Source organism: Solanum verrucosum, unplaced genomic scaffold, assembly GCF_900185275.1.
Source record: "Solanum verrucosum unplaced genomic scaffold, falcon-dt-bn FXZP01000261.1, whole genome shotgun sequence".
In the NCBI taxonomy this organism is placed as follows: Eukaryota; Viridiplantae; Streptophyta; class Magnoliopsida; order Solanales; family Solanaceae; genus Solanum; species Solanum verrucosum.
In genome coordinates this window covers 2,478,109-2,499,529 of record NW_026019969.1, presented here as the reverse complement: position 1 = coordinate 2,499,529, position 21,421 = coordinate 2,478,109, and the positions used below count along the sequence as shown (strand labels likewise).

Sequence of the window (21,421 nt, the reverse complement as noted above, 5' to 3'; positions counted from 1 at the left end):
CTTGTGTTCGTCTCTTTAGCCCTACTAATAATAATTAGTGTGTCAATCCAATATGTGTGGGGTGCTCCTATCAGTCAACAGTTAGTTTTCCAGCTATCTCCATGTCTCCCATACATTATAAAAATTAGTGGCAATATTAATAGTCCAACAGTACCTTGTTGTCCTGGTATAAATAATTTTTTACAAATTTGAAAATTCAAAAGGAGATCGAGTTGTTATATGCAAGTGCTTTAAAAAAGTACTATTTAATCTTGGAAATAATGTCATTTCCTATCATGTTACTCAATTTCCCTACACGTGTAGCGTTTCTAATTTTAAAATGCCTCATGTAGATAAAAATGATAACGGTAAGTCGGTAACAAGTAAGTTATTGCCTTCATCCACTTTTAATTATAATTCTTTTTTAGAGATAAATCATAATAATTTTGATTTACATTTTATGATATATTTTTTTTATCATATTGAGATGCAAAAAATTGAAATTTATAGTACTTTTCATATAGTTTTTGAATATCTAAATTTTTTGTTTAACATACCGAATTAATACAATCTAATTTAACTTTAAAAATTAGTCAAATTAACTTTTAAAAAGCTTAAACAATCAAAAGTGGACAGAGGGAGTATTTTATACATTCTTAATTTCCAGCATTCAATATAACTTGGTACTGATATTGCTTGCTTTAATTTGTTTGTACTGACGATGAAGGGGCTAGTGATCACTGATCCATCGATAAAATTATGATGAATAAAGCTTAAAATTTAACTGCTTAACGATCTTAAAGCAAGATCGATTTATTGTATTTTATAAGCGTAACGGTTGAATATGATAAGTATATTTGTTAAGATATACTATTAATTGTGTGATTTAAGTTATATAATTTATTTCATGTTATTTTATTTGAATGGATCGTTGTGTTAATATGTATGTCCTTTACAACTTTACTTATATAATAGACAATTTTATATATAAAGTTATACGAAATATTAAAATTATCGATTCAGTTAAAAATTAATACTAAGAATTAACATTTCAAGGGCACTATTGTTTCTCCCATGTTCGGGCCAGCCTGGTATGGTTGCAAACTTTTTTCCTAATTTAGTTTTTTTTTGTCTTTTTCTTGAATTGTCTTCTTCTAATTCTCATTTATTTTAATATATATAAATATAAATCTAATTCATGGAAAGAAATTCACCGTCCTTATACTTAATTAATCAATTTATCAAAAAAGGCATAAGATGTCAACTGGGCGAATTATTGACGTCTTCTAATTGAATATATAATTAGGCATGCGGATTAATTTTTGCTTAAACTATTATTACCACACAAAGCATATATATTACAAAAACAATACTTGTGTGACTTCATGGAATTTGGCTGTCAACATCGAATCTTTTGACCACAACTATTATATGAATCATCTCATTAGGTATAATTACTTCTCTAATCATTCTTTAAGTTATCTATATTTCACCTTTTTGTACTAAACTAATGGTGTAATAACTAGATCAATCGAACTTATTAGGGTACTTTATCAACATGGAACCTACTTTAATAAGAAATATAATTAGAAATTGCTTCTTTCTGACTTAACTTTCCGTTTCTTCAGAAACTTCTAAGTGATGAAGGGCTTATTAAAAGCTAAAAAGTCATTACTTGCCGATTAAGGTCAATTAAAACTTCTCATCTTAATTATTAAATTCAACGTGTGATTTATTTTATAACTATCTTATCACTTGTCACTTATTATAATACTTGATTAAACATCTTTTCATAACACGGCTTGACACAATCAATCCATGCAACACTTCGCATGAGTCATTTGGTTAGGAACACGTTATCCTATTCCACCATGTATACAGTATATATATAGAATAACTTATTCCATCACGAAGGATAACATAATTTTGCATTTTATTCTGATATTATTATACATTATACATTCACACTAAACGACTCCCGTGTGTTTAACATTGAACCTATTATATTTTGGAAGTTATGAGTTCATATTTGTTATTTATTGCAATTATAATAAATTCTTACCCATAAATTTATGTTCAGCATCAAAAGTACTTATGTGTTCAGTTGAACCCGTAACTATAATAATATTAAGTATGAGCAAAAGAAATGTACCTAATTCTAATTGAATATCCTGTTTTCTAGATCAATAATATACATTTTCCTCCAAAATTTTCAAAAGGTTCACTCACATTTCTTTTGAAAAAGTTGTACAAATATTTAAATAATGGAAAAAGTTGGTCCAAGGTTACACACATGTGGAAATTCCCGAACAGGGAAACATTTTCCATTTTAGCAGCTCTTCATTGACTTGTGTGACTATAGTCTTGAGAGTTTCTTTGTTCCCCTGCAATGATCCAATTGTACTTTTATTTATAACAGCAATCTCTAGGAAACTGCTCTTCATTCACCTTCTTATATACCCCTAAGCAAAGTACACTACATTATTAGTTTCTCTTCAATCCACTTTCTCAAGGTGTCTATACTTTCTTTTATATATACACTTTCTTGAAATTTATTATAGTAAGTTTGAGTCCTTATGTTCATGTTGCATGACATAGCATTTTTGAGGTTTTCTTGGATTTTGTTTAAATAAATGGCTGAGTTAACTTAAAGAATCATCTTATAGGTAGGGGCGGAACTAGAATTCTAGTTACAGAGTTCGGTAGAATCCAGTAGTTTTGGCCAAATCTTGTATATTTATGTTAGAAATAATTTATTCAGAGTTATCTTTTCTCGAATCTAGGTAATTAATGTTATACAATTGTTTCATTCCTGGATAAGCTGTCATCGAAAAATTACTGGATTGTACTTATTAACTCCAAACTTAATTTCACTGTTGATCTTTGAAGTTCAAGTCTACATAGTACTTATTTGATTTGTCTAATTTAGTTTGCATTTCTTTCATTGGGCTCTATGATAGGAGAGTAGAATAGTGTAAAAAGGAGGGAATTGATTGATCTTGTTTTACCATTTTCCTTCTAGAATAAAGAAGTTGATGAGCATACAGTAGAGAAGAAGCTGAAAATGACGATTCTCAATGAAGAAAAATACGTGAGGTTAGTTCGATAATCAGCATCCTCTATCCTGTATTTTGCAGCCCTTGACTTGTGAACTAACACAACATGAATGGTGTTGTCAGATGTAAATTTTCAAGTTGTTTTGCATAGTACCTTTTGTACAAGTACTACTATATGATAAAACTATCTGTGTTTTTCTATCTAATATGACCTGTTCTTCTCAGGTTTGAACACTGCAAGTCAGAAGAAAATGGAATGTTTTCAGTCAGAAAATCATCGATCAGCTCATGCATGAGTACTATTAGAAGAGGAACTGCGAGGGGTTCCGATAGAATATGTGGCTTAATAAGAAAATCACTGTGCACCCCTTTCCTAAGTGACAGTTCAAGAAAAGTTTCAGGATCATCAAGAAATAAAATTCTTGATCCTCAGGAACCATTTCTTCAGTTCTGGAACAAAGTATTTGTCTTCGCTTGTATTATTTCAGTGGCCATTGATGCATTGTTTTTCTACATTCCTGTCATTGATAACAAGAGAAAGTGCCTTGATTTGGATCGTACATTGAAGATCCCTATTTCTATTCTTCGATCAGTCTCCGATCTTTTCTATATCTATCATATCATCTTGCAGTTTCGCACTGGCTTTATTACTCCTTCTTCTCGAGTATTTGGTAGGGGTGAGTTGATCGAGGACTCTTCCCTTATAGCCAAGCGATACTTGTTTCCTTATTTCATCATTGACATTTTAGCCGTTCTTCCACTCCCACAGGTTTGTGTCTAATTCCATTATGCTTCAAAGATTATACTTAAATTGAGACAGTATGATATCTATGTAACATGTATACTTAAACTTTGTTGGTACAGATGGTGCTCTTTATCATCGCTCCTAATACAAATCGTCCCATTTCTTTGGTGACGAGAAAACAGTTGGTGATTGTTATATTTGCACAATATATTCCAAGACTCCTTAGGATATACCCATTATACAAGGAAGTAACAAGGACAACAGGCTTTTTAACTGAAACGGCATGGGCTGGAGCTGCTTTCAATTTATTCCTATTCATGATTGCCAGTAATGTATGTTTTCTTATATCAGTCATCAATCATCATATATCAATTGTGCTTTAAGTTATATGGTCAGAGTATGCAGAATTTCTTACATTTCTGATTTCCTAATTATAGAGGAGATCAATACTGATGTTACGTGACGTATAGATGTTCTTTTTTCCCTTCACATGTATAATGATATGCGCAAATGTCTGAACTCAGGTAGTTGGAGCGTTTTGGTATTTGATCACAATAGAAAGACAAGATGACTGCTGGAGCCATGTATGTAAGGGTATTAAAAACTGTGTGCTAGACAGCATATGTTGTGGACATCTAGGGAAAGCAAACACTCAATTTCTAAATTCTTCTTGTCCTCTCCTGAAACCGGAAGATGTACAAGAGCATGACTTTGATTTTGGGATATTTCTTGATGCTCTTCACTCTCGAGTTGCTGAAAAAAGAAACTTCTGGTCCAAACTCACCTATTGCTTCTGGTGGGGGCTGCGAAATTTAAGGTCTGTGGTCCTGCTTTTTGGTTTTCATTATTCTTACAAATCATTCGATAACTTTCTCTCAGCTAAACAGATTCTTCTGTCTTATGTATCTCAGTTCTTTTGGCCAAGACCTTAAGACAAGCAACTCTGTATGGGAGATTCGCTTTGCCATCTTCATCTGCATTGTTGGCCTGATTCTGTTTTCGTTGCTTATTGGCAACATGCAGGTACGCATCGCTGGAGCAATTATTCTTACCTTTAAGAGTCTTGAACAAGTCAATTCTGTTTTAAAGTGAAAATTCTTCACATTCAATGCATTGATATGCATTCAGTAACTTCAATATCTTCCTCTTAGTTTATGAGCTATTAAGAAAGTTTGAATAGATCAATGATTTGACAATGCCAAGCTTAAACCCCTTTTATTTTCAAGATAAAGTTGTGAGTTTACATTGGCCAAACTAGAGGAACAGATGAAACTTTGTTACGGAGAATTGAAGTCAACTAATGTTGCATTAGTTTCTGGCTACAGGAATATTTGCAGTCTATCACAGTTAGAGTAGAAGGAATGAGATTGAGAAGGCGAGATGCAGAACAGTGGATGTCTCACCGCATGCTTCCTGACAACCTGAGAGAGCGTATTCGAAGATATGAGCAGTACAAATGGCAAGAAACTAGAGGCGTTGATGAAGATTATCTAATTTCTAACCTTCCCAAAGACTTGAAAAGAGACGTAAAACGCCATCTATGTTGGTCTTTGCTCAAAAGAGTGAGTGTCTTATTTTGTGCTCATCATGCCCTTTATTCTTGAAACTGTTGATCTTATTTGATCTTTTATATGCAGGTTCCCATGTTTGAGAAGATGGATGAACAGTTGCTGGATGCGTTGTGTGATCGACTAAAACCAGCTCTTTTCACAGAGAATAGCTTCATAATCCGAGAAGGCGATCCAGTGAGTGAGATGCTTTTTCTCATGAGAGGTACTTTATTGACTATGACCACCAATGGTGGAAGAACTGGTTTCTTCAACTCTGCATCTCTCAAGGCTGGTGATTTCTGTGGAGAGGAGCTTCTTACATGGGCTTTGGACCCTCATGCTTCCTCGACTCTTCCCTCCTCAACTAGAACAGTAAAAGCTGTCATAGATGTCGAAGCTTTTGCTCTCACAGCTGATGATCTCAAGTTTGTCGCAGCCCAATTTAGACGTCTTCATAGCAAGCAGCTTCGGCATACTTTCAGGTATGTACACTAACTCTTGTTCAATTTCAAAACACTTATACTGGCATCAGTTTTGGAGAAGGCCCTTAACAATTTCAATGTACTTTGGGATGTTTCAGATTCTATTCACAGCATTGGAGGACATGGGCAGCCTGCTTTATACAAGCCGCATGGCGTCGACACAGCAGGAACAAGCTTGAGAAATCTTTGAAAGAGGAAGAAGATAGACTACAGGCTGCATTAGCAAATGAGGCAGCCAATTTGCCAAGCCTTGGAGCTACCATTTATGCATCAAAGTTTGCTGCTAACGCGCTGCGTGCCTTGAGGCGCAACCATCCAAGGGGTTCCAAATCATTTACCAGATTGAGTCCCTTACTGCTTCAGAAGCCAGCTGAACCTGATTTTAGCTCCTAATGCTAGAATATTGGAAAGGAAAGAAGTCTGCTAACTCTTTGTAACATTAGAAACCATGAATATAAAACAGACACTTCTCTACTGCCTTGTAAATTGTAGTGTTCTACTAAACTATGGCTTTCAATAGATTTTAGCTTATTTTGCATGTTGTCACAGTCTAGTCAAATTTGAGTTCTTAAGAAGAAAATGTTTGGAATATTCTTAGCCAGGTTTAATTTAATACCTTTCTCCCAACAAAAATGCCAACAATTCATATAAATAAGTTTGATATACCCCTCAACTAGTCAACTTAGAGACGATATATATCCGGCTCACATATATATCTTTTAAATGGGCCATATTGTTGATCATGGAATTAAAATAAAAAGAGATATAAGACTAATTTTATAATTTATAACAAATCAATAGGATCGGATGTCCAACATCAGCAAAAAGAACACGTAGACAACTGAAAATTAAAGACTATAAGTAAGATTTGATCCTAACAAAAAGAGGAACAAAAGTACCCTTAGCTACTATACTATATAATATAAGCATCTAAGTGAAAAAATACTACAAGAATTTAGCACATAGCTTTTCCAACTCCTTGGCAACTTGTTCAATTTCTTCATCTTCTTTGATGCAAAGCTTTTCCTTCATGTCCTTTGCCTTTTGCCTTACAAATTCACCATCCTTATCAAGCACAACTTGGTTGATTATGGCTGCAACTTCCTCTCTATGAAGCTTTCCATCACTATCCCTCACAACTTCCACAGCAATGCCAACATCTTCAACAAGCCTAGAATTAATTGGTTGATCAATATGCATAGGCATCGCGATAATCGGGACCCCATATTTCATACTTTCCATTACAGAACTCCATCCACAATGACTCACGAATCCACCAATACTCGAATGCTCCAAAATTTTTGCTTGTGGAGCCCATCCATTAAAAACTTTTCCCCTATTCCCTACCCTATTGAAAAAACCTTTAGGCAATGCCTCTTCAAGTTCAAGATTTCCCCCCTTTTGGAACCTTATTGGCCATATAAAATTCACCTTGCTAGTTTCTAACCCATAAGCAATCTCTACCAAATTTTCCTTTGACAAAAAATATTCACTCCCAAAAGATACAAAAATTGTGGATTTCTTCTCTTTTTCATTCAACCATGTTATTAACTCTGATTCACTATCTTCAAGTGTAGGCTCTTGAACTAAAGGACCAAGAGGTACAACTTTTTTTCCAGTTAAATTAGTGATATAATCACTATACTTACCCTCAATCTCCTTAAAACTTTTAATCAAAACAATATCACAAGATAAGTAAAAACATTCTCTAACTCTCCTTTTATCTTCTTCAAGCTTTTCCACAGAGATAGATGCTTCTTGTTTCTCAATACGAGCTTTCTCATAATCGCGGTAACAAATAGACGAAAATGGAAATTTAATACCTGGCTTGTTGAACTCATGCAGCATGTAAGCTGTCATCGTGGAGCTACTACTAATAAACTCAACAGCTGGGATTTTTAATTCAGCAGCAGACTTAGGAGCCCATGGTTGGAGAAAATCATAAATCAATAAATCGGGTTTTAGGGTTTTCAAAATTAGGGCAAAATCAGGACTAGCTAAGTCAAAAGCTTCTTTGAGAGTGTTCATGAGATGAGGTGGGAGGCCATTGGTAGTGTGGTGACTTGGAGGAAGATTTGGTAATGTTTGGAGATGAAGTTCCAAGAGATGGATCGATGGTGAAAATTCCGGGCTAAGTTTTTTTTTTATAGAGTTCAGGATTACTGGCGTAGAACATAAGTAAATAACAAAGTTTCTTTGGCTTAGCTTTTTGGCTAACTCTAGGAATGGAGAGATGTGACCATAACCTAACCATGGAAACATTAAAACACGAAGGGGTTTATTGGTGAAACCATTCATGATTAATTCTTCGAGTTTTTCTTTCTTTCTCAAACTTATATTTTTTTTGATGAAATTGTTTCTATGGATCCGTTCGAATTTAAAGTTGATGAACAAGTTCCCCATATGGTAAGTTCATGTAAATATTTAATGCACAAACACGTAGAAGGAAAATGCGATAATGTATTTTTGGTGTACGTATAATATCTGCATGGTTCATTTTCCTCTTACGTTGATCTACTTTCTTTATTATTTTTTCCCCTTCCATTTTGGTTTCTCTAATTGATTTAATTTCTTCTTCCAGTTCTATTTATGGTAATTAGTACTGCTAATTGTGGAACCTATCGTTGGTATTATGTTAGTTGGGTAAATTAATACCCAAACGGAAAATCAATCCATAAATACAAATAGAACCCTAGCTAGATTCCCAAGTGTTTGTATGTATATTTCTATTAGACGAGATCCAAAAAAGGTAGCGAAATAATAATATATTTTTTTAGATTCTGTGGTTTTTAAGGTGCTTGCGTACTTATATATATATAATATATATTATTTTTATTTTTTCATTAGTAATAAATAAAATAAATTAAAATAATATTCCCTCCGTCTCATATTAGATAAATACTTCCAACTTTACACGGTGATTAAGAAATCATCAATATATTGGAAGACTTTACCATTTTGCCTTTTGTTTATATCAATGCACATTAAAATGAGTCTTTAAAATTTATTTAAACTTCCAAAGATTATACTCCTTCTATCCCTAATTACTTGTCCACTTTTGAATTGACACACCTATTAAGAAAACAATAATTGACATAGTGAGTTTACAATTTTATTCCTATCAATTATGAAATAGATGAATTAAAAAGAAGTTCTACTTTTTTCAAAGTAATTAATTGAGGGTATAATAGGTAAAAAAATGTTGTCCTTTCTTGATTTGTCAAAATGGACAAGTAATTAGGGACAACTAAAAAAGGAAAAATGGACAAGTAATTAGGGACAGAGGGAGTATTAATTGTAGGGGTAAAATGGAAAAAAATTAATTAATTCTATCCTAATTTAGTAAGTGCTCGAGTACTATGGACAAACATTTTTAGTAAGATGGTCATCTAATATGGGACGGAGTTGTTACAAAAAAAAATTAAAATAAGGAAGATAGTAAGCCTAGAAGGTAGCATAATATTATAAACGTTAAGGGAAATCAGTGAAACGAAGTAAACATAAGAAGTTAAAGTGTAGGAATTTATATGCAAACTAGATACAGGACCCGTTCCTGCACAGGGCCCAATATGTATTAATTTTTTATCTTAATTTATGTGATATTATGGAACTTAAGAAGTTATTGAAATTTTTATATGATTTAAAAAATATTTTAAGTTGTTAATTATTGTGATTTATAGTTTTTTTTTACATAATTTTAAAAATAATATATATTACTCTCTTTGTTCCAATTTATCTGTCATATATAGAATTTCAAAAATTAAGCATTTTTATATGTCTTTTAAATATATTAAGTCTTTAATTATTGTAATTTATAGTACCTTTTTGACGTAATTTTTAAATAATATATGTTACTTCCATGTCCCAATTTATGTGGCATTAATTGATAGATTTTTTGGAGTCAAGTGATTTTTTTGGTTAATTATTGTGATTTATAGTATTTTTTTCATCAATTTCAAACAATATATATTTATCATCTAATCCATTTTATGTGGTACCAATAGAATTTCGAGAGTCAATTGATTTTTTTATATAACTTTTAAATATTTAAGCGGTTAATTATTGTAATTTATAGTATTACCTATATTATTTTAAAATATATTTAAATATTATATGGTACTCCCTTTATCCTAACTTATGTGGTATTAATAGAATTTAAAGTGTCTAACAATTATTGATTATTGTGATATGTAGTATTTTTTATGTAATTTTAAATATATAATCTATTTTTAAGTATATTAAATTGTTAATTATTTTCATAGTACTATTTTATAAATATTTAATCAACTTTAAAAAGTGAGACATAATAAATTAAAATAAAGAAATACACGTACTGGTCAGCCGACATGATAAAGTTGGTTGGCCCCACTTAGATCAATTAAGAGTATACTCCGTCCGTCCCATTTGATGTGGCAACATTTGACCGGGCACAGAGTCTAAGAAAAAAATGAAGACTTTGAAATGTTTATCAAATTGTCCTTTAAAAAGTAGACTCACTTTTCTCTCTCCTCATAAATGTATTGGAGTATTATTTTAAGATTAAGTGGGACTAAAAGAAGAATTGTATCTTTAAATACTTATCATATAAGGAAATTCGACATTCTTTTTGGGACTGACCAAAAAGGAAATGGTGCAACATAAAATGAAACGGAGGGAGTAGCTTTTTGATGGATATATTTGTAATTGTGGAGATGTTAGATGGTTTGTTTGTCTAAAGAAGAAAAGGTACAATTATAAAGCATTAACTAGGGGTGTCAAAAATAAATTCAAACATAGGTAACTCGACCAATTCGTTCATAATTTTAAGGATTCGGCTTTAGATAATTTGAATTGAGTTCACTCTCAACCCATTTAAGCCTAACTCATTTTAAGAGAATCCTCAATTGAGCTCAATTCAATCTCCAATTTCAACTCATTTTAAAACTTTTTACTAAAATATGTTCCTATATTAAATGTATGAATTATTATCTATTTAGCATCTTTTAGGATTTATCTATTCATTTGTTACGTTATTTTAAAAAAACCTTGAGCTGAAATTTGAATTGTGATTATAAAAGCTAAATATTACTATGTTAAAATTATTGAGATTAATCGGGTCAAATTGAACGGGTCAAAATCCAATTCATTTTTTAGCCCATTTGAACCCAACCCATTTGAGCCCAAAATAAATTTGAGTGGATCAAGACCCAACCCAATTACTATTTCACCCCATTTTAGTATTTCTAATTTCAATTCAACCCGCCCTTTTAACACCAATAGTACCAGCATACAAAAGCTTTAAGGAGCAAAATCTACATGTTGATGAACAGATGCCTACTTGTAGACTCTTATTTAGTAGAGATATATAATAATGCATCTATTAATCTAATGTAATACCGTGTACCAATTTATTTTTGCTACTCTTCGAAGTTATCCAAAACATAAACAGCTAAATATGAATAACTAGGTTCATGATGTCTTTGTGGAGTTTAATTAAGTACATGACACAGATAACTTAGTAGTATATCTTTGCTAATTTATTACTCCCTCTGTCCTTTTTTTTAGTTGTCTCTAATTATTTGTTTATTTTGATAAATCAAGAAAAGATAAAATATTTTTATCTATTATATTTTTAATTAATTACTTTGAAAAATGTCGATTTTTTTGAAAATCTTAAGTTTTTAATACATTCACTTCATAATTAATAATGGTAAAATGGTAAACTTACTGTGTCAATAATTATTTTCTTAATATGTGTGTCAATTCAAAAGTGGACAAGTAATTAGGGACAAAAAGAGTAATTGACAAAAACAAAAATGATACTACCTTCCGTCTACTTTTAATCGTCATAGTTCCTCTTTTAGAGTCAAACTATAAAAAAATTGACTAACATTTTACGATATACAAAAAATTGTAATTTATAGTACTTTTCGTATAGTTTTTGAATATTTAAATTTTTTATTTAAAATATCAAATTAATGTAATCTAATTTAACTTTGACAATCATTCAAATTGACTTTCGAAAAACGCAACATAACATATAAAAATTGACGGAGGGAGTATAATTAAATAACCTTTCATGGATCGATACATATTGTGTGTATATAACTAAAGGAGGCGTAATGATAAATGAACATTCTTCATTAGAAAACGAAACAAATTAAAAGGATAATATTTCGTTTGGACTAGTTTACAAAGTTCCTAATTCCTATCCATATTATGATGCTTATAAGCTTAGTACATAAAAAGATTATAAAAATCAAGGTTGGTGTGACCGCGTGGCGACCAATTGAAATTATTGGCAGCAGCGTTCATCAGAATGGAACCTACCTTAATTACTCTTTTCCTTTCAAATTATTTATCTTAATTTTTAAAAATAATTGTTTCATTTTATTTGATCATTATATAAAAAATAGATATTTTAATTTACTAGCCAATTTTAGCAAATTGAGAAAATTTTACTTTGTTCTCATTAATAAAGTTACGTAGTAAAATACTTTTAATTAAAGTTTTTTTAAGAGGTGTGTAAGATCCACAAGAACCAAGTAATACTCTCTTTGTCCCTAATTATTTGTCCATTTTTTCTTTTATAGTTATCCCTAATTACTTGTCCATTTTGACAAATCAAGAAAGGACAAATTTTTTTTTACCTATTATACCCTCAATTAAATGACTAATTACTTTGAAAAATGCAGAACTTTTCATCCACTTCATAATTAATAGGGGTAAAATGGTAAACTCACTATATCATTAATTAATTTCTTAATAGGTGTGCCAATTCAGAGGTGTATGAAATAGAGGAAGACTACAAACCTCTTAACCCTGGGAAGATACTGATGAATAGAGTAATTAATATTCAACATAGAGAGATGATATTTCAATTAGTACTACATAACTAATGATTAAATTTTTTTTATAAAAAAAGCCTCCTCTAAATGAATATTTTATTAGAGAAAACTTTAAAAAAAAAATCAGCATAGATATTTGAGACGAAGAGTAAAACAACAGGTTATTTATCCAATAAAACATCTTCTTTTAACTTTACGTAATCAATTTATTCAGTAATATAATCGTGCACCATAAATACATAGCTAATTTAATTAGAAGAATAATAATTTATTCTTTGTTTCTTTTTTTTCCCAATCGTTGAGTCATGTCTTGTGATAAGTCCATTAATTACTTAACTAAAAACAGAAAGTCAAAAAAGCTTGTTGAGTGTTAGTTGATGAAACCGACTACATCCCATTAATTGGCCACCAATAAATGGAAGCTTGCGTGCTCAATTTCTTATAACAATTAAATTGTTACTAACTCTTTTATATAAATACCATCGTCTGATGAAGTAGAGTTTTAATTATTCAGAAGCTTAGCTTGTCGAGATAAAAAAAAAAATGGAGGATCAAAAGATGTATGTAGTTGAAGTTGAGAAAGCTAAAGAAGGGAGATCAAATGGAAGACCTTCAAGAGGGCCTGTTTATCGTAATGTATTAGCCAAAGATGGTTTCAGGCCTTTATCTCATTCCCTTCAAAGTTGCTGGGATATTTTCTGGTCAGTCCATTTACACCACCACACCATGCACCCAAAAAATATTTAGCTAGTGTTTGGCTATAGATTTTCAAATAATCTAAAATTTTCTGCTTCTTAAAATGAGTAGAAGCAGAAGCTTAAAATTATTTATTTCAAGATATACATGGTTACCATATATCCCTTAATTTATTTTGAAGTGAATTTTCCGTAGCGAGTTAATTTATGGAATGATTTTTAACTTTATTTTGCTTGATTTTTTTAAATTATATTTAAATAATCATGTTAATATTATATCAATATTTTTTTTTATGTATACTATTGATTAAAATTTGAAAACATTTCTTTGATAAAAATAAAAATATAACTTTAAGTTTTATAATAGATATTTAAAATAATTTCTCTCTATAAAATTATTTTAATAGTAAAAGTGCAATACTTTATAAAAAATATTAGTCAAACACAATTTGATTATCAAAAATAATTTTCAAATAAATTAGCCGAAAAAAAAAATTTAACTTAAAAGTAAAACAAACAATTTTTAGCGTTGATGTAAAACATGCTCGTACAAACTCCCAAAATGCATATGGGCTGCCAATATCCAAGTGATGAGGCCCATTGGGCCTCCATTTCCCGCGGATAACGAGAAATCGTAACGGCATGATTTTTTTTCTCAGTTTCTCCTATTTTCATGAAGTTGCCTCCTTTTAGTTTCCTCTTATTCATTTTTTCACCAAACAAAATGAGTTAGATTTTTATCTCAACTAACGATTATTATCTCAAAAAGTCATTTTTATTCTTGATTTCAATTTTTTTTCAATAAAAAGTGACTTTATAAGATAATAACTTGTATTAGTATCAATCGACTCTGGCAGAGTATATCTTCCTCCATTAATATTTGCAGTTACCTCAATACGCATCCCTGCTCAATGTTTTAGAGTTTAAATGGTCAAGTGATTATAAGTTAATCCTATAAGTATATACACAGCTAATTAAACAGCAATATTGTTATTAGATGGGTTAATCCAGTACTTTTGCTTAATTAAATTGTATAATTAAACTTTATCTTCTAAGAGTTTCAATTTTTTTAAATCTAAACTTTGCTTATTGTTATGGTGATGTGCAGTGAGTCTGTCAGAAAATTTCCAGATAACCGAATGTTAGGTGAGCGGGAAATGTCCCACGGTCAGGTATATACATACATACATTTTTTAGTGCAATTTCTCAATTTCTTTGAGCAAAATAATGCACATTTCCGTTTTCTTAAGCTCAGGTTTTTGACTTTTGTGTCTAATTTGTAGGCAGGTAAATACATTTGGTTAACTTATAGGGAGGTGTATGATCTAGTGTTAAAAGTTGGAGCTTCTATGCGTGTCTGCGGTGTTAAGCAAGTAAGACTTTCATACTGTAAAATCAAGCAATTTTTTCTCTTGATGCTTTAGGAATCCAGTTTACGTTTCATATGTTTTAACAAGCTTAGGAAACATTCTTTGGAAGTATTAGAGAAGAGATGCAGTTTTGTCAGAACCATGGATTGAATTCTGTTATCTAATGAGGTTTTATCTGATTGCTTATATACAGGGTGGAAAATGTGGTATATACGGGGCCAATTGCTCCAACTGGGTAATAAGCATGCAGGTATATAACTTCCCAATAAACTTAATTTCATTACACCATATATCTTTTAAGAATATAAATTGGATAACGACGTTGTCTCAACTAATCTCAGAAACATTCTTTATGATCTTACGAAGATTTGTTTTTTTTTTTATATTGTACATCAGCTTAGTATATGGTGTCCAATAAGCAAAGTAAGCAAAATGGTTTTTTTTTTTTTTTTTTGTGCAGGCCTGCAATGCTCATGGTCTTTATTGCGTCCCCTTATATGACACTCTAGGTAAGTGTGTCACCTCTCTCCTTCCCTTCCCAAAGCAAAACACAGCCAAAGAAGAACAGGAAATAGGACAATATATATATGTTAGCATGTAGAGTAATGTTTAATGTTTTTAGGACATAGCATCACAGCTACAAGAAAAGTATATTACCAATGCTTCGCGACATTTTTGTCAGATTTGGTTTTTTCGGATCAGTCTAAACTACACATAAAAAAGTATTGAGTGAAATGCAAGAAGAGCATAATCATAGCTATAGGGTAATTAATATTTTCATTTGCTTTTCCAATATATAAATGTTCCAACTCATTATTGGAGCATTATTATGGATTCAGGTGCTGGTGCAGTAGAGTATATCATTTGCCATGCAGAAGTTTCTGTTGCTTTTGCGGAGGAAACTAAAATTTCTGAGGTAATAATGATCACACTACATCTTGAAACTTTACTTGAAATTTGATCCATTTCATTAGTCTACTTGTCTCCAATCTTTTTCTTCATATTATAGTCTAGTTCTTCAGCAACTGACTATTTCCATTTTAGGTGCTGAAAGCTTTTCCTAATGCTGGAAAGTTCCTGAAAAGTAAGTAACTACTGTTTTAACTTCTTACTATTAGAGAAAAGATCCATTTGAAGTTGCTAAGTTTGTCACTCCTTTATGTAGGTCTCATAAGCTTTGGTAAGGTCACACAGGAACAGAAAGACATGGCTGGAAATTTTGATCTGAAGTTATATTCTTGGGATGAGTTCCTGTTGCTGGTAGGTTACTTGGATATATTGTTACAGTCATGTCTTCCTCTTTTTTTTGACTATCGCGGAGAAACGTTCTTCACTTAATGGATTCTTATTGGATTTCTTATTGCCTTGCTCTTATCATTCGTAATAACTTTTTGTGATTAAGTAGTATGTAAGTCACACAAGAGAAGTCTACTTAAACCAATTTCAACAGCTTTTCTGTCCTTTTTGTTCTAATTCACATTCGAACTATGACTTATTATTGTGAGAGCAGCATGTGCCAATGGGATTTGTCACTTGTCTGAACTTATAGCTGCAGTGTCATGCCTGTACCACATAGAAAGGGTAGGAAAATGCTCGAGATATTAACCCTAGATCAGTTTCAACATAGGCCTGAATCCAATTCAGTTTGACCACTTTTTTGGAACTGTCTCATCTTCTTATATTATATCTGGAAACAAATTCTATCCAATGCATTTTCGCAATCCATTGTTTTATCTCAAGACATGTCTTCAGATATATATAATCAACTTCTATTCCTCTTTGGGTTATTGAACTTTTGCATATATATCAGTTGTCAGCTAAAAGAATGTTCCATATATACTATTATTGGAACTAACCTTCGAAAACTAATTTATGCAACTTATTTTCCTCTTCCGTTTTCTGTAGTTTATATTGATATTCAGAACTAATCTGCAGGGAATGCAAGAGAAATTTGATTTTCCAGCTAAAAAGAAGACAGATATATGCACAATCATGTACACAAGTGGAACAACTGGTGACCCAAAGGGAGTCATGATTTCCAATGAGAGCATTCTATCCCTTATATCTGGAGTGAACCACCATATGGAGACCGTGGGTGAAGAGGTAAAATTGATTGCCCTTGTTCTATCTTCCAGGACAGTAAAAAGTTATGAATGCCTTAAGTAAGAATTTCTTCAGTGTGTCAGTCATGATTAATGAATGTAGAAGTTTCATATATATTTATATCCTGTATTTACTGTTATGTTTCAGGTGGGTTTTTGTTATACAACTTTTTCATATATATTTCTTTTAGGTGTGTTCCATTTACTAATCCCTCTGTGGTATGCAGTTCATTGATAAGGATGTATATTTATCGTACCTTCCTTTAGCGCACATATTTGATCGAGTCATTGAAGAATTATTCATTTCTAAAGGTGCCTCAGTTGGTTTTTGGCATAAGGTAAGTAAAGAAACATGGTGGATTACTTTTGGTTCCAAATACTTGAAATTAATGATACTTTATTGATGGAATCCTCAGGATGTTAAACAATTGATTGATGACATCAAAGAGCTAAAGCCAACTGTATTTTGTTCAGTTCCGCGTGTGCTGGACAGGATTTATTCAGGTGAAAGCCACAAGCTAACAGAGCTGCATGATGTTTTACATGGGCTTAATGTTCTTCATTCTGCTAAGATAGTTCTGGGATAAAAATACAGAAAACAATGAGTATTGAGGTCCATGAATACATGTTTTTAACAGAAACGGTTTCTTCAACTGCCATTGAACATTGCCCTTTTAATTGCTTCATAAAAGTTTCCTTTTTTCCTATTGCAAAGATGCTATCATCTTATAATCAATATTCCTAGTGCGAGGTTCTTGCATTGTTTTGCACAAATTCAACTATGATTCTTAAAGGGTTAACCATTTCCACTTTCAGGTTTGGTGGAGAAGATTTCATCTGCTGGTTTCCTTAAACACAAACTGTTTAATTTTACTTATAACTAGTAAGTGCCCATTTGATCTTGTTTGCAAGGGAAAAATAGAAGTCAATCGTTGAAACGTACTAATTCCTTCTGCACTATTTTCCTTATTACGGAACAAACAGAATGATACTTAAATGGTAGAAGCCTTTTATGTTGATGACCTTTTCAGTTTGCTGTCACTTTTTGAGTCCATGTCTGTGCATGTGGTTACTTAGCCATCTGAAACTCATGGAGGTCTTTGGGCTGTTAGGGCATCGTCATGCTTAGGATCTTTGCCATGATAAAAAACTTTTTCGATTGTAGCATATACACCTGTATAACTCATATAAGTGCATAGGCGTTCACAGAAAGAGTTGAAGCTTAAATATATGTTGACTGTAGAGACTCTTTGCTGTGTAAAATTGTCAATGTGCATAGATACACCTCTCAGATGAGTTATGAGTAATGACATATATGTAAATTAGGATTGTTCAATGGATATGTCATGCTACATTGGAAATATTACTAAGATCTATTTCATTAGTTTAATGATCAAGGATAACAGCAGTGGATGTAGTTCAGGATGTATGGTTCATTTTGACACAATTGATTTGGCTCAGACTCTGTAGGTGTGTTAAAACATCCGCTAAATAAGTACAAATAGTAGAGTTTGAACTCAATAAATCAAATGGGTTGTGATATACTTCTGAGCTTGGAACTCATGTGCATTCTTGGATCCGCTTCTAACACACAACACATTTCTTGCAGCAAATTGGGCAACATGAGTAAAGGGTATAGGCACTCAGAGGCAGCTCCTATTTTTGACAAAATAATTTTCAACAAGGTAGGAAGCAATTGCATCTTTCTTAACAGCTTCTTTTTTCATCCTTGTTTCTCCATCTTTTTGGTATCACAAACAACAGTGTTCCAAAGTGACTTGCTAATGCCTTATGAGATGATTACTGATTTAGGTGAAGGAGGGTTTAGGAGGAAATTTGCGTCTCATTCTATCGGGAGCAGCTCCTCTCTCTTCCACTGTTGAAACCTATTTACGAGTTGTAACATGTGCTAATGTTCTTCAAGGATATGGTACTTATTATTACTTTTCAAACATTTTCTACTTACAAAAGATTTTCCTAAATTAAGTCATAATGCACTAGGCACTAGTTTTGAACCAACTCTAACTTCGCGGTATGTGCTCTAGGTTTAACGGAGACCTGTGCAGGCTCATTTGTTGCAAGACCAGATGAATTGGCAATGGTTGGCACTGTTGGTCCTCCTTTACCAATTATAGATGTGTGTCTAGAGTCTGTTCCTGAAATGGGGTACGACGCCCTTGGAGATACCCCTCGTGGAGAGATATGCATAAGAGGGAAGTGTTTATTCTCAGGATACTATAAGCGTGAAGACCTCACCAAGGAGGTGTTGGTTGATGGATGGTTCCACACAGGTGTGACTTGACAAATATATATCTGCGTTCTCAACCCAATGTCTTGGTTTGTGGATAGCTTGCCATTTTCCTTACTGTATAAACTTGCAACAGGTGATGTTGGTGAATGGCAGCCGGATGGGAGCATGAAAATTATTGACCGCAAGAAAAACATTTTCAAGCTCTCCCAAGGAGAATATGTTGCAGTTGAGAATCTGGAGGGCATTTATTCTCTTGCCTCTAGTGTGGATTCAGTATGTTTCTTTCATTTTACAGATATCTTGAATATTACACTCATCCCCCTTAAGTTGTGTTCCTTCTATACTTCAATATTAAATAACCAAGTCCACTCTAGATATAGTTGCAGCATCACATTTTATCTTGACGACTTTTTCTGTCCGTTTGAAACAGATATGGATCTATGGTAGTAGCTATGAGTCATTTCTTGTTGCTGTTGTGAATCCCAATATGGAGGCTCTTCGTTCCTGGGCCAATGAGAATGGAATGACTGGGGATTTTGATACTATATGTGAGAACCCAAAGGCAAAAACATATATCCTATCAGAACTAACCAGTATTGCTAAGGAAAAAAAGGTCATCCCTTATCCTGTATCTACATATATACAGCAGAGTTCTATACTGAATGACTGTTTCATTGGTTTTGAATTATTGAATGTGTGATTCTGCTTACAGCTGAAAGGCTTTGAATTTATCAAAGCTGTGCACCTTGACCCTGTACCATTTGACATGGAGCGTGAACTTATAACCCCAACTCACAAGAAAAAGAGAGCCCAGTTTCTCAAATACTACCAGGTTTGCTAATCTGCTTCTCCCAAGTTAGATTTAGGGCATGCCCATATAGCGAAAAGTCGAGTGCTTTCTACAAGAATTTTTTTTTCAAGTTGGAAGCCAGTTTCTTGTTTATTGCTGACACATAACAAACGTGAAATTGCAGAACAACATTGATACACTGTACAAAAGCACAAGATAAACAGCCAGACACCTTGACTTCAAGTTCGAGCTGGAGAAAAGTAACAATGTATATGATGTCAAATTCTACATGCAGTTTTATCTTAGCTAATATTTATCAGTTGTAATTCATTGTTCATTGTACCTTATAAAACTCCAATTATGTATGGCTAGTTATGTTACTTGCTATTTCTTCACAATTGAAATTTGAATGTCTCAGGCATCCTTTTATTCATTTTAATTCTTTTTATTCCAAAGATCAAATCATCCATTAGATATTTGATGAGTTACCAGAATATCTAACCTAAACAAGTAACGATTTCTTGATTGTGAAATGTTAACCCTGGGCATGTAGTGGTCTAATTTGTTCCTAATTTCTTCGTAGTTGCATTTGTATTAAAGTAGCAGTTTAAAAACGTGTCCAGAAGCCATTGAAAACCATAGTTCAGTAGAGTAAATCTGAATTCAGGCCGAGAAGTCTCAAGTTGGGGGAGTAAAAAGGCAACTCCATACTCTGGGACTTGAATGCAAAACCTCTAGTTAAGGATAAATGAGTAGTTAGTAGTTACAAATTCAACTATTATCTTTTAAAACATGGAGTCCAAATCATTGAGAAAATGACATAAATAGTCTCTTAATTATATGAGTAGGTCTAAAATGATCTCTTAACTATACACTTAACGGATATAGTCCTTTAACTATTTAAAAACTTGTCAGTTTTAGTCCCTTAACTATACACTTATCGGTTTTAGTCCCTTAACTATAAAGTTACCGATTTTAGTCCTTTAAGTATTCAAAAACTTACCAAGTTTGGTCTTTTTCCATTTTTTAAATATAAATAGCTTAGATTTATATTAACGGAATTCATGCCTCGATAAATTAAATTCTTTAGCAATTTTTTCTGTTGTTTCTCTCTCTCCGCTACTTTTTTTTCAAATTAACCTTATGCGAAGAACCTTAACCTTAACAATTTAAAATAAAATTCACGAGGAAAGAAAATATAAGTCAAAAGAAAAAAATTATTCCCCGTTAAATCCAAAGTTTGTACTTCAACGACTTCATTGAACGAAATTTGTTTAATTTTTAAGAAATTGAAATTTATAAAATGGTAGATTTGTAAAAATAAAATAATCGTAGACGTTATTGTTCTTTTTATAAGAGTAGTTTGAAGAAATAGGGCAGGGATAGGGAAACAACTTTAAAAATGAGTTAAGGATTTAATTTCACGAATATTTCCGTTAATATAAATCTAAGCTATTTGTATTAAAGAAATAGACAAAGACCAAACCTGACAAGTTTTTGAATACTTAAAGGACTAAAATCGATAACTTTATAGTCAAGGGACTAAAACCGGTAAGTGTATAATTAAGGAACCA

General features: G+C 32.2%; 3 protein-coding genes across 3 annotated transcripts; 2 read left to right on the top strand and 1 right to left on the bottom strand.

Moving 5' to 3' along the window:
- Nucleotides 1–2,987: 2,987 nt before the first annotated feature.
- Nucleotides 2,988–6,205, top strand: LOC125815714 (cyclic nucleotide-gated ion channel 1-like). The gene is made up of 8 exons (XM_049495258.1): nucleotides 2,988–3,075; nucleotides 3,261–3,804; nucleotides 3,900–4,112; nucleotides 4,305–4,597; nucleotides 4,692–4,803; nucleotides 5,106–5,342; nucleotides 5,418–5,812; nucleotides 5,911–6,205. The coding sequence occupies exons 1-8, from the start codon at nucleotides 3,044–3,046 to the stop codon at nucleotides 6,203–6,205; spliced, it is 2,121 nt and encodes a 706-aa protein (XP_049351215.1). The 5' UTR covers nucleotides 2,988–3,043.
- A 552-nt stretch (nucleotides 6,206–6,757) lies between these two features.
- LOC125816489 (beta-D-glucosyl crocetin beta-1,6-glucosyltransferase-like) lies at nucleotides 6,758–8,110 on the bottom strand. The gene has a single exon (XM_049496102.1). The coding sequence runs from the start codon at nucleotides 8,108–8,110 to the stop codon at nucleotides 6,758–6,760; it is 1,353 nt and encodes a 450-aa protein (XP_049352059.1).
- Nucleotides 8,111–13,182: 5,072 nt separating this feature from the next.
- LOC125815628 (long chain acyl-CoA synthetase 4-like) lies at nucleotides 13,183–20,203 on the top strand. Its single transcript, XM_049495149.1, has 19 exons — nucleotides 13,183–13,340; nucleotides 14,443–14,506; nucleotides 14,618–14,707; nucleotides 14,898–14,954; nucleotides 15,165–15,213; nucleotides 15,544–15,620; nucleotides 15,749–15,788; nucleotides 15,870–15,964; nucleotides 16,640–16,807; nucleotides 17,034–17,144; nucleotides 17,223–17,310; nucleotides 17,623–17,689; nucleotides 18,416–18,491; nucleotides 18,619–18,736; nucleotides 18,852–19,097; nucleotides 19,191–19,330; nucleotides 19,488–19,670; nucleotides 19,770–19,889; nucleotides 20,032–20,203. The coding sequence occupies exons 1-19, from the start codon at nucleotides 13,183–13,185 to the stop codon at nucleotides 20,065–20,067; spliced, it is 1,983 nt and encodes a 660-aa protein (XP_049351106.1). The 3' UTR covers nucleotides 20,068–20,203.
- Nucleotides 20,204–21,421: the final 1,218 nt, after the last annotated feature.

Bases quoted from the DNA above. Each gene is read 5' to 3' on its own strand.
- LOC125815714 (XM_049495258.1), top strand. From the start codon at position 3,044: ATGACGATTCTCAATGAAGAAAAATACGTGAG. The intron at 4,804-5,105 runs GTACGCATCGCT...TTCTGGCTACAG, and splicing joins TGCTTATTGGCAACATGCAG to GAATATTTGCAGTCTATCAC. The intron at 5,343-5,417 runs GTGAGTGTCTTA...TTTTATATGCAG, and splicing joins GTTGGTCTTTGCTCAAAAGA to GTTCCCATGTTTGAGAAGAT.
- LOC125816489 (XM_049496102.1), bottom strand. From the start codon at position 8,110: ATGAATGGTTTCACCAATAAACCCCTTCGTGTTTTAATGTTTCCATGG.
- LOC125815628 (XM_049495149.1), top strand. From the start codon at position 13,183: ATGGAGGATCAAAAGATGTATGTAGTTGAAGTTGAGAAAGCTAAAGAA. The intron at 18,492-18,618 runs GTAGGAAGCAAT...TTACTGATTTAG, and splicing joins ACAAAATAATTTTCAACAAG to GTGAAGGAGGGTTTAGGAGG. The intron at 18,737-18,851 runs GTACTTATTATT...TATGTGCTCTAG, and splicing joins TAATGTTCTTCAAGGATATG to GTTTAACGGAGACCTGTGCA.